The following is a 15,000-nucleotide window of genomic DNA, read 5'->3' as shown; positions in this document are numbered from 1 at the left end:
TTAAGGAATACATTCGGGATCACCCCATGACATTATGAATAAAAAGTGTTAATAAATCAGCTTACGATTACAAGCAGTAACATCCTGCTGTTCGAGTTCGGAAATCACTGGTATCCGTTGTTGGGCGCAAGAAAACCAATAACATTTATTTAAACACGACCACAAGTCGATCTCAAGTGGTGAGCATTTCGCCGACTCATGTGAGGTGTGTCTGCCCATCCCACCAGCCCGTGAGACCTTGACACGGGATTTCAACGGCGGGCAGGTAGTGAGCAAAGACCCTGGGGTGTAGATTTCGGCCTTGCCTTCAAGCACCAAAGGAGGCTCCATTCTATTGGGGTTTCTCGAGGAACTGGTCTTTTGATGGGAAAACTTGAAATTGCAAAAACGTAACTTTGACGATGAATGAGTGCAATATGATACTGATTGTTGGTTAGATATGAATGAATTTATACTTACCGCTAATAATATTCCGTGGAAAGGAATTTATATGTAACTTGTACGCACAGGAAGCCGCAAGGACCGACGCATATAGTACATTGCACTCACAAGCACTTACCATTCACGTACATTATACACGCCAGACTACAGTGAGGTAATAACATGCCAAGAACTGCCGCAATGCCTTCATTGTACAATAGATGATAGATAAGAGACGGCCAACGCCCTATTCTTGTCGCAAACCAGTACGAGGAAAACAAGATGCAAATATTGCTTTATTGAACATCTCATCCGGTTTCTCACTAAGTGTATTTTTTTCAAAGTTGCACAAACATGCAGCCGCAGACACCCACGCATACACAGATGCATATGGGTATGTGAGTGAGCATAATAATAGTACCTGTGTGAGTAATACTGATAATAATGGTCATATTAAACGAAATAATATTGATAATAATAGCTATAATGATAATGATATTAATAAATAGAATTTGACGATAACGCTGGTGAGATACTGATATTCAGAATAACAATGGTCGCGTTCCTTTTAACAATGGACATGAAAAAGACAAACAAAATAATAAACATATGAGAGCTTTAAATGGTAATCAGAATGAGGTGCGTGCGGCCCACTGGAAGTATGACAACGCCACTTAACAAGAAACACAAGCAGCACTTGTCTAACCCGCTAGCTTTGGAGGGACACGCTATACCAAAGTAGAGCGTGTCGGGTGACCTGAGACCAGAGCGGGAGACTGCTCTTAGGTTACCTGTTCTGGAGACTACGAATGCATCAGAGGCCAGTGAGCAGCCAAATCATATCAGTATGACCAGGAGATCATTCCTAATATTACTGATACATTAGAAATAAACATTTCAAACCCCATGACCTGATCTGACATTTCCCGCCGCAAGTTACCAATTGTCTCCACCTGTCCCCAGCTTCTTGCTTGCATCTTTCATTTCGTATTGCATTGCTTTTGCATGAACGTGTATCGCCAATTGTCTCTTGTTATGACAATATCCCCGTCTTTGAATATCTTTCACTTGCAGACTTGCCAATTTGCAAAATCTACCTCACAGTAATCCTATGAAAAGAGGGAGGGGCAGGCAAGGAGTCTGAAACCACGTGGTAATTGATCTCATTAAGACTCCCCTCCCTTAAATTAGTCAATAAGTGTAACTTGATGCCGCCGGTGGCCACATGGTGGGGATTAAAAGGAGGAGGAGGAAAATGAGGTGGGGGAGGAGAGGAGGAAGTGGGGGGGGGCTAGAGGAGGAGGAAAAGGAGGTGGGGAGGAGAGGAGGAAGTGGGGGGGGGGTTAGAGGAGGAGGAAAAGGAAGTGGTGGAGGAGGAGGAGGTGGGGGTGGAGGAGGAAAAGGAGATGGGGTGGAGGAGGAGGAGGAGTGGTGGTAGAGGAGGAAGAAGTGGAGGTGGGGGGAAGAGGAGGAGGAAATGGAGGTTAGAGGATAAGGAAGTGGGGAGGAGGAAGTTGTGGGGAAAAGGGGAGGAAGATTGGGGAGCAAGAGGAGGAGATAAAGGTAGTAGGAGGAGAAGGAGGTTGAGGAAGGGGAGAAGATGGGGGGAGAAGGAGGAGAAGGTGGTGATGATAGACGTAATGTGGGAAGAAGACAGACAATGATTATAAGAAAAAGAAGAAGAGGAAGAGGAGGTGGTCGAATTACTTAGTTAGCGGATACTGTGGATCGCCTGACTTGCGTTACCTGGTTGATGAGGAACCTTTGGGAAAAAAGTCTTGCTTTCCGCTTGTGGTAGAAGTAAGGTCAGAGGTATCTCGGGTTGCCTGGAAAAGGTACCTAAAGGGCGTGGAAGTAATTATTATTATTATTATTTTTTTGGCAGTCGATATATTACTCGAGGTTTTAACTTACAAGTTAACAGTATGTAAAGCAATGCTGTTCTATGGGAAACCAGAAATGAAAAGAAAAATGACATTATAACATATTCATAATAAAAAAAAATACAAACTAGTTTGTGAAATCACATAACATCGTAATAATGTCTCCCCGTTTTTAGCTTAAACTTGAAATATACCGCTGAAATACTACGTCTGCATTCGCCTGTGTACATCTGATGACCTTTTCAGCCGAAGAGGTCGGTTTCGATGTTGACTGTGCTTTTTGCTTTTCTACGTAGATGTTTTAGGAAATGTCATTTTGACTGAGATCAACAAATTTAGAGTTTAAAAGAACTTATTAAATGCTGTAGAAAAAAAAGATGAGAAACGGAAATGCGTTTATTTTATTTTATTTTTTTGAGGGTGAGGAGGATAGCATTAAACGTATAATATTTTTTCCCGTGCTCTTAATGCTAAGTTTTTGCATTAAAAATAGCGGGTAATAGAAAGAAAAAAATCTTTCATTTATGACATTCGTGTTAAACAAAAACATTTTCATATACAACAAAATGTGAATTCGAAAACCCCGCGCAATAAAGGTTAAATCCGACAGCACAAATTCCAGCAAGCACGGAGTTCCAACTTCCAAGGCCACTGTAATTATGATTATTTGCTGCTTCATGTATTTTTCCTTTCGCTTGCGCCTGCTCATGTATTTCGCTGTTATTTTTCGGAGAAAGTTCAGTTTGTCATGCAGAGCCAATGCATGGTGGCTCGATGTGAAAGATATTTTATCTAAATGGCGTAGAGAGATTGCGAGCGTATTGTAAACAAGATATGTCTTTTTTGTGGTAGATTGAAATAGGAATGTGACATTGATATTCCTGGAGGTTTGTTTATAACTGCAGATGGAGCAATTAATATTATTTTAGGTATAAAATGAAAAAAAATATTTGTAAGATTATCTCTCAGAGCTGTAATACGTGACAGTTGCCTGTTATACCTGATTATCAATTTATTAAAAATGGAAGGATAGTGTTACTTCTAAAACTGTTCCATGGCATTGTAAATACATGAACAATAGGACTTCAGTTAGAGATGTTACTCACTTTCAGCAATGCGTTAGCTAACGCCCAAAGAGCCGTCCTTTTTACGGAAGTGGTAAGCGTGGAATGAACATGCATGGTCGCTACTGACTGGTGGATGTCAAGGTCACACGACCAAGTCATAAATTAATAAATTAATTTCCTCTGAATAAACCTGGTGTGTGCGTTGTAGTTCGAGTGAGGACAATGGGCAAATATGTCTTTGTGCGATTGCGCAAACAGCAAGTGTGCATTCATGTGTGATTGGAATGATGGTGAAAAGGCATTTCCATTGTGAATCTGTCTGTCGTATTTGGCAGGTGGTGTTTGTTTTCTGATACAAGCATGTCCAGTACAAATGCAGCTCAGGTCAAAATTCTTGTCCATCCTGATTTCGACCTGTTTGAGGAAATCTGCCGAAACACCGTGAACTCTTTTTCTAGTTCTGAGATTGTTTTCTTGCTCTATTTTCTTTTAAAAATGCCGAAATACAAGTACAATCATTTGGTAGAAAAGTCCACACTGCAGTTATTTGCAGACATTTGTTATTTGTCATTTACTTTATATTCCGCTGCTTTCGCATTTTTACAATTATCTCAAATTTCACAGCAAACAGGAACTAATTTACGTGATCAGATTGAACGAGTAACTTCTCCCATCATATATCAGGGTTTCATGTTGTCAACTAGGGATTTTCACTTCTGATAGAACAATACATACCGTTAAGGCCTGAAAATATGGATAGTTTCAGCACATGTTTGTTAGGATGGTTCACAAATATAAACATTTCACAAGTCTACAAACCGTATGCTTAGGGGGGTTAGGGATTGGTGTACGTAAAAAAAAAAAAAAAAAAAAAAAAAAATCGGTCATTTTTTCATATATTCGACTCTTTTGGATTCCCACACAAGAGGAAACAGTAGTGTATATTTCCATCCATTTGAGAGGTTTTATAGATGCCAGGGATATAGTAACCTTCGTAAACATAATTTTCTTGTACACTTTTTGAGTGGGAAGGGGGGGAGGGGGTATCGAAAAAGTGTACGTTTTGTACACGTGAAACTGTTGAAAACTGTGAACCACCCCTTAACATAATTGGTCAAAATACAAAACGTTTTTGTATTTGGAATGCCTAGACACATTTACTGTGCGTATTCCCACTCACCCATATAGCCGACATTAATCTACACATGAGCATAGATATTACAAAACACCTTTTCTCAATTCGATATTATAAAACTGGCAAGTGCCATACCGATTCTACCTGCAATGAATTATTTTGGTAATATTGATAACAGAATTAATAATGGTAATAGTTAATGTAATCATGATGTAATCACAACGACAGTAAAATATTCAGAGAAAGTAATATTTATCTTCGTCTACTGATACCACGATGATCAGCATTTATCTTTGCGTTCATAATTCTTATAATAGCAGTGTTATTTACTTCACGAGACGTATAATGAACTGTAGTTATTATCTATTTTATCTCATTTCGTGTGTTGCATAGAATTCCGCCAACATCCGCTTAAGCCACAACGCAAAATATAACACCAGAGCAGTTGGTAATACGAGGGGCTATTTAGACAAGACAGTTGAATACCGAAGCGCCTGATGTATGTTATTCAAAGCAAAAAAGTAATATAGGAATTCAAGTTTAGAAGTGCGTTGTGTGAAGGCTTGTGCATACACTGTCAGGCTTGAACTTCACGAATATGCTGATAACACCTATAGGGAAAACAGCATCACATAGTAATTCATGAGAAACTCAGACAGCGCGAAGAAAACAAATGCCTCGTGTTCTCGTCTCCATCTACATGTTCAACGTTTCAGAAGCTGATCATCGTGTGTGAGCAATGTACAAAGAAGGCATTTTTCCAGCCATTTGATGCACCTAAGGCACCAATAGTACATTAAAGACAGAGTAAAGAAATAGGTGAATTACCTTTTCACCGTCAGTAAATAGATAATCAGTAAAATAAGGGTGGCGGCGGTGCTGCATTGAGGTTCAATGTCCGGTCCGCGTACCTCTCACGCAGCTTCCTGACGCACACCTGGGCGTACACCGTCAGTGGTACACGTTGGTTGAGAGGAAATGCGAACGTGCTCTGTGTTTTAGTGGAAATTGGGATAAATGGAACTTTGTATGGGAATGCAGAAATTGGGTAAGAATAGCTGTCACTAAATAACATCGATTAAAATGTATGTAAATTCTGATTTAGTAGATTTGTTATATTGTAATTATAAAACGTCAAGCAAATCGCCGTTTCATTACCTCCATCAACATTATGACAAACACTAAACTAACGAAATGAAAAATCCATACACATATTTTTACTCTTTAAAAACAATTTTACAATTTTTGATGATCAGCATTATCAAAGATATTCCAAGGTTAAACATGTAATGTGTCCCGAGCGAGGTGCAGCTGCCGGCTCCTTCCATGGGCCTCTTTCAAGGTCACTTTACTATAAAAAAAGAAAGTTCTGGATTCAATGATGCATTAGTCGGAATATTATTGGTTTGATTGATGTTACTGTTGATTTATGGTAATGGTAGTTACCATAATGGTGATGCGGTGGTGACGATAACAATGACATGAACGTTTTTTTTCTTGGAATTATCTGTGTACCATAATTATCACTATAATCGATGTTTACAGAATAATCCTATATGTGATAATCAGCATGTAACTACAATTATTTCTAGAAGTTAGCATAATAATAATCACCTTTCAGATACTACCGGTATAACCCAATCGTAATTCACACCATCCACATCAGCTGTAATTTACTTATCGACAACGGAACATAATACAAAATATGAAAAAAAAACACACACGAAGGAAACAGCATCGTGTATTTCTCCTTCACCCAGACGTAGGAGCCTGTACTGGTAAACACCCGATCGTTTTTTCTGCTGAGTAATCTTTTCCTTTGTGGTTCTCTGTCAGCAGCCCCCACCAAAGGGATTCTGAATCTCTTGAGTGAATTTGTGTTTTGTTAAGTGGATAGAAAATAAAATCAGAATAAACATTTTATAATTATGTTATTACTCAATCCTTTATCATGAAATGGATGGCAATGCGTAAATTTGTGTGCTTTGGGCAAGTGCACCAGAGGTAAAAATAACTGGAAAATGGCAAAAACCGTTTTCAATATCACGACAAAAGTCTGATAAAGGTTAATTTATAGTAATGGTAGTAAGGATAATAGAAACGACCTATATGTATTTGTATGAATCATCAGCCCTTTCCTTTTTACGAATTACATTTTAAGATTTACAAAAAGTCTTCATTATTAATAAAAGACGTTGTGTACCCGACTTCATGTAGATATTTAACCTAAAATTGGTTTATATATTTATTAGTCAGGTTGAAGAATAACATAATAATGGCAGAAATGACGATGCAAATAATCTGCATAAAAGGCGCGAGTGACGTCATGGTCACCGCGTCTACACCTAGTCCGCTATATAAGGGAACCTATAGATTTCTCCTTGTTTTTACAAGTCTGCGTCTCCGAGGAAATCTATAAGAGGCCCCAATCTTCTGTGGCAGTGTTCTCGTATTTGAGAAAACCGATTCTCGTTCGTCCTAATCACATCGTATTGCCAACAGTTGCTGTATTTGGTCTTACCTTATGTCGGGGAATAACATCAAATGGAGATTTTTAAAACATTCAGTCATTTTGTTTATTTATGTAGAATATAATTAATAAGTTGTACATGAGCACACCGATATATATATATATATATATATATATATATATATATATATATATATATATATATATATATGTGTGTGTGTGTGTGTGTGTGTGTGTGTGTGTGTGTGTATGTAATATATATATATATATATATATATATATATATATATATATATATATGTGTGTGTGTGTGTGTGTGTGTGTGTGTGTGTGTGTGTGTGTGTGTGTGTGTGTGTGTGTGTATATGTATATATATACAAATATATATATGTATATATATATATATATATATATATATATATATATATATATATATATATTGATTCGCTAGAAGTTGCCATTCCTCTCCTCCACGACCTCTCTGTCCAGCAGTAAAAACCCTGATATATAATCATGCAAAGCCTGTCACATCCTCCTCTCTCTCTCCTCAGTCCCCACTCTAAAAACGCATTCTCTTCGGAAGTCCATTACAAGTATTCGCAAAAGTAAAATACAAGTACAGTCAACATATACTCTACCATAGAAACATTCCATAGTATATAAACAGACCTCGAAGAAGCAAGTACATATCTTCCTAGAACAACGAGGATGCCCAGATTGATGCGTCATGGCCGGATGTTGCCATGGGCAGGCTGGGCAAAGGCGGGAGACCTGTTCTTTGACCCGCTTGCCTGCCCCCCCCCTCCCCCCTCCCCCCTCTCATGCTCCTCACACCCCCACACTTGCATTGCCTTCCGAGTACCTGGTTTCTAACAGTTCTTAGATGTGAATTCCTTGTTTTACGGCGCGGTTCTTTTGTTTGGATGGGTACCTGAACCGAAGCGAGGGTGGCGAAGATTTGGATTTTGGAGGAGTAGCTGGTGAATATGTCATTCATTTAAGAAGACATTTGTTTATATATTAGGTTGAATGTTTAGAGAAACATTATCCTACTTTATTTATAAATCCGTTCAGGGGGGAAAATTCATTTTCTGAGGGCAGAAGTTCGAGGATTTTACATAAAGCGCAATTGCTAAGTACCTACACTGTGCAATACTTTCTTACCGGCTTTCCAAGTTGTTACAGCACTGAAAGATCTGATTTCTTTTCTCCTCTTTGTGAACATCTGTTTTACTTGAATATTTGCAATAACGAAAATTAGGCCAAATAATCCATATAGGCCTACACTATTTTGATAAAACATTATGCTGGACAATTGCGCAGTTATATATATATTTGTGTGTGTGTGTGTGTGTGTGTGTGTGTGTGCGCGCGCGCGGGTATGTATATGTAAGTAGATATATATAATGTTGACATATCCTACATGAACAGATTTTGCGAAGTAACACTTTGCAACAAACTTGTGTTGCAAAAGCTGTGCCGAAGAATGGAGGATTTGAATAGCAATTAAGGGAAAGTCTAGTCTATGGCCGGGATTTTCTACTTCTCGTTAGACGCTTGGATTTACAACGCGAAAACAAGTGTATGCGTGTGCTTATATGTGTATTTGTAGTTAGTGTCATTATTGTTAAGATAGTCCTACGTAACGCATGCCAGTCATATATTAAAATGACTCGCGTCTTCCCTTGCAGTGCGCGTGTGCGTGACGGGCGACGCGGGCGCTGTGTGCGACTCCCTAAGGGCCGACGCGGCTGATCTGGACATCGCCTGTGTTCCGGGCGCAGACAGGTGGGCTGCGCTGTTCACGTTGGGACTCATTCTGGATTTTATATGAGAAATGTGTCCTTGTTTATGTTACTCTCTTAGGATGTTTCTGTTGAAATATAGGCCTACATAATAACAAACCAGCAAACACACGCACGCTCTAACGCACACACGCAATCAACTACTCTCTCTCTCTCACACGCACGCGCACACGCACACACACACGCACACACACAAGCACACACACGCACACACACACACGCACACACACACGCGCGCGCGCGCAAAGATACGTATAAAAAACAACAGTAGGTAGCACCCAATCCCTAAAAAATCTAGCGCAAGGTGCTACGCTGCCAAGGGAGAGCCCTAGAGACGTAATCATTTTCTTACGAGGAACAGAAAACGGAAAATAAGTCCCTTGGATTGTTCTCGAGTTGTGTAACGAGCAGCTTTTAATTGGCCAGGTATGACTGCCTGCGACGAGTGGCGGAGAAGGAGGCGGACGTGATGCGAGCCGATGCCGAGGACGTGTACCTCGCCAGGGAACTGTACGACACACAAGTCCACGTCATCGCGGAAACGAGGACCGCCGAAGAGCAGAATGGTGAGCAGAAAGGAGTTTTGAGAGGAAGGTCGCGTCGCAGGTGTGTGCGACTCTCCTCTGGGTAGGAGTGGGGAAGGACCTTTTTAGACAGGTATCTCTATGACATTAAATGGCATATGTGATGATAGGCGGTTAAAACTGGGTATGTAACTTTGAAAGGGTATTTAAATAACCCTCTTTGTACTCTATTTAGTCGTGTTAAAGTTAAAACAAATGCCAATGACATTGGTAAGGGAGAAATGGTAAAGGCATGTGAGTGGTGAGGGTCAGAGCACGATGAAGGAGAGTGCGATATTAGAGCTTAGATGCAGTTGTTTGTATGAAGAAAAGGTGAGTAACACCTTGCGCACCAAGGGCCAATAAAAGGGACTGCAGAGAATGGAAGATAAGCTATAGGTATCAGGGGATAGAGACCACATGGCTGGTTTAGATTACGTTTCAGTGCATCATTTAAAAGCCGTGTGCCAAATGAACTGAAAAGAAACCATCCGTGCGCGTTGCAGAACCAGGTCGGTATGACGGCGTGGCCATAGTGAGGCGGTCAACGATAAAGTCCCTGGAGGACCTGAGGGGATCCAAGTCCTGCCACACTGGCTACGGAAGGACAGCTGGCTGGAGCATTCCCTTTGCGCACGTAAGTAACCGTTAGTCAAAACTCACTTTAACATACACACACATGAAATGCGAACGCTTTGTTATTGGAAATGGAAATAACAGGAAAGGGCCGATGTGTAGCGATCAAAAATATGTCCTATAATTCAATGAGAAGTCCACATCCAGCCTGCCCTACCTCCCACAGCTGCTGGAATTGGGTCAGATTCAGCTGAACTGCCAGAGCGACATCACGGTCGTGGAACATGACCTGAAGGCGGCTTCCAGCTACTTCGGCCTCGCCTGCATCCCCGGCAGATGGGTGCCGGACGATAAAACGAACGCAAGACTCAGTAAGTATGAAATACGTTTATAGATTTAGGGAGCAAATAGCAATCTCAGAATATCGTTAAACTATGTAAGCTTACTGAAGATAGTTGCTGATATTCCGTATAACGTCCCCATTCTCTCTGTACAGAGGCCGAGTACAACAACTTATGTACAATGTGTGGCGACCCAGGCCGATGCGACGACCAGGACGTGCACGCAGGCTACGAAGGGGCTCTGCGCTGCCTGGTTGACTCGCACGGGGACGTGGCGTGGACGAAGCGGAGCGCCGTCTCTAAGTTCTTCAAGAAGAGGACTTCTGTAAGTGGCGTTAATTACAGGATGGTGAAAATATCGAGACCGCTCGGTTGGTGCAGGCGAAGTAATGCAGTATTTTTTTTTATTGAGATTCACCAGTTATATCTAAATATGCTTTTGACGTTTTTCACCTAGGTCGCTACGTCAGACTACGGCCTGCTGTGTCCCGACGGCCGAGTGCTTGACATCGACACAACCGAACAGTGTCGCTGGGCCACCCGCCCCTGGACTTCTTGGCTCACGCGCTCAAATGCTGAGTGAGTAGTTTAAGCGATGAGTTAATTTTCCCATTTCCTGTCTGTGTTATAAGTGTGTTTAAACAAACACTAACACATATACAAGTTGATTTAGATCTTAGATCTCCAAGTGGTATACAGCACGGCCACACTTACGAACAAAATGAAGCAACAATTTCTAGACGTCTGTGAAGAAAATCAACTGAAATAAACAACACACCAACTTTTCTGGCATTTTTCCAGCAACCAGAAAGATATTACAGTCGCCCTCACGAAGCTGATGGAGTCGGCCGCGCCACCGCTGAACGAGGGAACTACACTGAAGCCCTGGGCCAAATATATCCTGGGGACTGAGGTGCCTTCGGTGATTCACACTCTGTCGCCTCCAGTTACTCCCTTCAAGTTCCTGAATGAAGGTAAGCATTTTTTTTTTGTTGAAGTTAAATGATGTATATTCTCGTATTTTTTTCTTTTTTTTCTTTAATAAGTTGACTTTTTTCGTCTGCATTTTCATTATTCGTCGCCCGTATTTCTTTCCCTTCATTCCTTCCTTCTTTACTCGTCACTCCTCCCCCCCCCCCACTCTCTCTCTCTCTCTCTCTCTCTCTCTCTCTCTCTCTCTCTCTCTCTCTCTGTCTCTCTCTCTCTCTCTCTCTCTCTCTCTCTCTCTCTCCCTCTCTCTCTCTCTCTCTCTCTCTCAGTCACACTCTGGCTATACATTACTACTGACGTGCCGTCACATGATAGCGATGCTTGGCCCATGGGATGGACTCGGCTCACATTACTTCCTCTCCCTACAGCTGGGTACGACACGACCATCGACCGCTTGGGCTGCCCCGAGAAGCCCGTGCGTCTGTGCGTGGACTCCCGCATGGGCCGGGACAAGTGCCAGGCCCTCCAGCAGGTGCTCAAGTCCCGTCGCATCCGCCCCACCTTGGATTGCGTTGTCCCGATTCCCCCTGACGACTGCCTGGCCATGGTGGCAGCCGGGAACGCCGACATCACCGCTGTGGACGGAGGAGACACATTCCGTGGTCACGCGTGAGTACGCCATCGCCGCCTGTCTGAGCTTCCCTCTGTTTTTATTTTGATTTCATTTTCCACGTTAAGTAAAAAAAGCTTTTTGTATCGATATACATGCCAATATTGTTTTCTTAGAATGGCTAATGGTTGAAGCAAATAAATGTGCCAGATATCTGTCTTATGTGCCATGTGACAGATGTCTGGAACATTATGATAAAGTAATGTGGCGAAAAGGGTAAAAATGTTTTCTTAGAGGGAATCTTATGATGTCTAACCTTAACTTCTTTACGCAGGGAGTATGGTATCTACCCGGTGGTAGCAGAGAGGTATGGGCTCTTGGATGCATCCTACTTTGCTGTGGCTGTGGTGAAAGCCAACTCAGGGATCACTTCCATAAGCCAGCTTCATGGCAAAAAATCCTGCCATACTGGTATTGACAAGACGGCAGGTAAGATATGCATATGAGATACGACTGGCTCTAAAAATTGCGTTTCAGTTTCTATTGTCCTATTCGCAAATAAAGAGTAAAAAGTATTTTTCAGAAAAATGCCTTTTGTGGCTTTCTAGACCTTTTAGGATGCTCATTAGAATCCACGTGTCCGTCTGGTGCGTCGGGTTGTATGCTGTAGGTCAGCCAGAGACGGTCCTTGCTAGTTTTAATCCCACAACATCCCTACACAGGCTGGAAGATTCCTGTGGTGACGCTTCTGGAGGCGGGGCTCATCCCGGCGGGTAACTGTGACTTCGCGGGAGAACTCGGCAAGTTCTTCAGCCAGTCATGCGCTCCCGGGGCCAAGGACAGTAACTACGACCCGCAAGGCACCAATCCCGACTCGCTGTGTGAGCTCTGCATAGGGAACGATGGTGAGCCTGGAAAGCCTTGTGTACAGAGACGGATCTCGTTTTTAAGTTCCTAGGAAATGTAAATCGAGACAACAAAATGGACGTTCTTCCCATTTTTCAAAATTTCGTACTAGTTACAAGTACAGTCATCCATGATATACACCGCACAATCAACCTAATCTTTCTGCAGTTGCATCCTTTAATTTTTTCTTAACACGACGACAACCTCTCTCCCTCTCACAGTGAAGGGCGTGAGCGGACCCACCTACGCGGGAGGAAACCTGGAGGGCAAGTGCAAGCGCTCCCACATTGAGGCCTTCTACGGGTACACGGGAGCGTTCCGGTGCCTCGTCCAGGGCGGGGGCGACGTGGCCTTCGTCAAGCACACCACTGTTGCCGAGAACACCAGTGAGTTATCTCTGCCTTGTAGGAGGATGGGATGGTTGTTTTGTCTCGTCTTCTTGCAGTTCATTAGCTGTTCGGTTTTATCTTTTTTTTAATTTATTGACACTGAAGCTCCTTTCTTGTTTTGGTTACAATTTATCACTGGTAGTTGTGATGATTATGATATGATTATTACTATTATTATCATTATTATTATAATCATTGTTGCTACTATTATTGGTATTACTGCGGTCATAACATTGTTACCGTAATTATTATTATCAATTTTTAAAATATTTCTTGATGTTGCCATTTAAATGTTTGTCAACAATTTTACAACCTTACTAAAGCTGTCGTATTGAAAAAACTTAATACTATATAGATAGATAGATAGTTAGATAGGCATATAGAAAGGCAGATAGATAGATAGATAGAGATATAGAAAGGCAGATAGATAGATAAATAAGTAGATTGATTAGATGGTACATACATACATAGGTTAGATTAAATTAGATACAGATAGATTAGATAGATAGATAAGACAGACAAAGATGGATAAATAGACTGACAGACAGACAGATAGATTAATAAGAAGTAAATCCCCCACCCTGACATCACCCGTTTGCAGACGGCAACAGCAACGCCTCCTGGACGCAGGGCCTCCGCGCGCTTGACTTCAAGCTGCTGTGCAAAGGGAGCGGCGCCTCCGACGTGGCCGACTACAACACCTGCCACCTTGCACGTGTTCCCGCGCACAAGGTAAAAGAAGCCGTATGCACAACGTCCTTAGAGTTACACTGTCTGCAATCAGCCAATGGATTTATCACTAGGGGAGACTTTTTGTAGTCTTTAACAGTGACTGAATGATGTTTGTTTAATGTTTAATGTTTTAAACAAATATGTGCTACACATCTAAGGTCATGTAGCACTACGGTAAAGTATTGTGATGAAAGGGGCAGAGTTAATGAAGTTTCAACAGTCATATGGTATAGTAGTGTAGTGTAAAGGAAGAAAGAGGGGTAGTAAATGAGTAAATGGAGTTGGATAGTTATTGACAGGAGGGAGGTGACTGAATGATTATTTGAATTTTTTCCCATGTACTGGATATTTTCTCATCTTACTCTTGCAGGTCGTGACAGGGATTAAGTCGAATCCTGTGATGGTGGAGGAAATTAGGATCCTACTCCTGCGCGCCTCTCAGCAGCTACCAAAGGGGCAGGATGTCTTTACCATGTTTGGCCCTTATCAGGGGAGACCAGATGTCATCTTTAAGGTAGAGTTTAGCTATTTTTTTCTTCTCTTATGATTATTAAAGACTATGTGTGATGATTCAATAAAATAAGATGAGAGGGGAAACCAAATGCATGTTAAGGATATGTAATTTCATTCTTCTTAGGATTCTGCCACGGAGCTGGTGAACCTGCCTGAGGATGCCTTCCACAAGTCCATAGATGACACTTACTACCGAGCCCTCAGCGAACTCAGCACCTGCAGCCCCAAAGACACCCCACAGAGAGGACCCTACAGTCCACAGACCTATAATGAAGCTGCTGCTACCCCATCGCTCCATTATCTGCTGACTGTCACTTCTGCTGCCATAACTTGGGCTGTTGCCCAATAGCTGTTCCGATGTCTGTGATAAGTTTAGCTGTGAATTCCTGTAGAAAATGCTCCATCCTTCCTTCCAGTTGACTATTTTTATATACCTTGCCTTTCATGAGATCTTTACAAAAATATTAAATTTCTTTTAAACTTGTATATAATAACTGTTACTTCATACATTATTAACTTTTGTACAAAATAATATTGCTGTTACATATCCTAAACAAATAAAACACTTGATTAAAAATAACATTAATCAAGCCTATTTTTTCCACATTGAATCAGTCATGCTAGAATTTACTTTGCAATTTTTTCTGTGCTTAACTGAAC

The 15,000-nt window shown here is 41.5% G+C and overlaps 1 protein-coding gene across 1 annotated transcript in view; it reads left to right on the top strand.

The window, feature by feature from the left end:
* Positions 1-15,000, top strand: part of LOC113818939 (transferrin-like) — a 15,680-nt gene that overhangs the window by 234 nt on the left and 446 nt on the right. The window contains exons 2-15 of the mRNA XM_027371156.2: positions 8,667-8,763; positions 9,207-9,346; positions 9,850-9,980; positions 10,146-10,290; positions 10,416-10,585; positions 10,718-10,839; positions 11,062-11,234; positions 11,619-11,859; positions 12,135-12,289; positions 12,523-12,705; positions 12,928-13,092; positions 13,697-13,827; positions 14,198-14,341; positions 14,465-15,000. The exon at positions 14,465-15,000 is cut by the window's right edge and continues 446 nt beyond it. Coding sequence (XP_027226957.2) covers positions 8,667-8,763; positions 9,207-9,346; positions 9,850-9,980; positions 10,146-10,290; positions 10,416-10,585; positions 10,718-10,839; positions 11,062-11,234; positions 11,619-11,859; positions 12,135-12,289; positions 12,523-12,705; positions 12,928-13,092; positions 13,697-13,827; positions 14,198-14,341; positions 14,465-14,689 — 2,222 coding nt within the window. The 3' untranslated portion in view covers positions 14,690-15,000. The remainder of the gene's footprint in view (positions 1-8,666; positions 8,764-9,206; positions 9,347-9,849; positions 9,981-10,145; positions 10,291-10,415; positions 10,586-10,717; positions 10,840-11,061; positions 11,235-11,618; positions 11,860-12,134; positions 12,290-12,522; positions 12,706-12,927; positions 13,093-13,696; positions 13,828-14,197; positions 14,342-14,464) is intronic.

Source organism: Penaeus vannamei, chromosome 39, assembly GCF_042767895.1.
Source record: "Penaeus vannamei isolate JL-2024 chromosome 39, ASM4276789v1, whole genome shotgun sequence".
Classification (NCBI taxonomy): domain Eukaryota; kingdom Metazoa; phylum Arthropoda; class Malacostraca; order Decapoda; family Penaeidae; genus Penaeus; species Penaeus vannamei.
The sequence above is the reverse complement of the archived record's forward strand: the minus strand, read 5'-3'. Positions and strand labels throughout refer to the sequence as shown.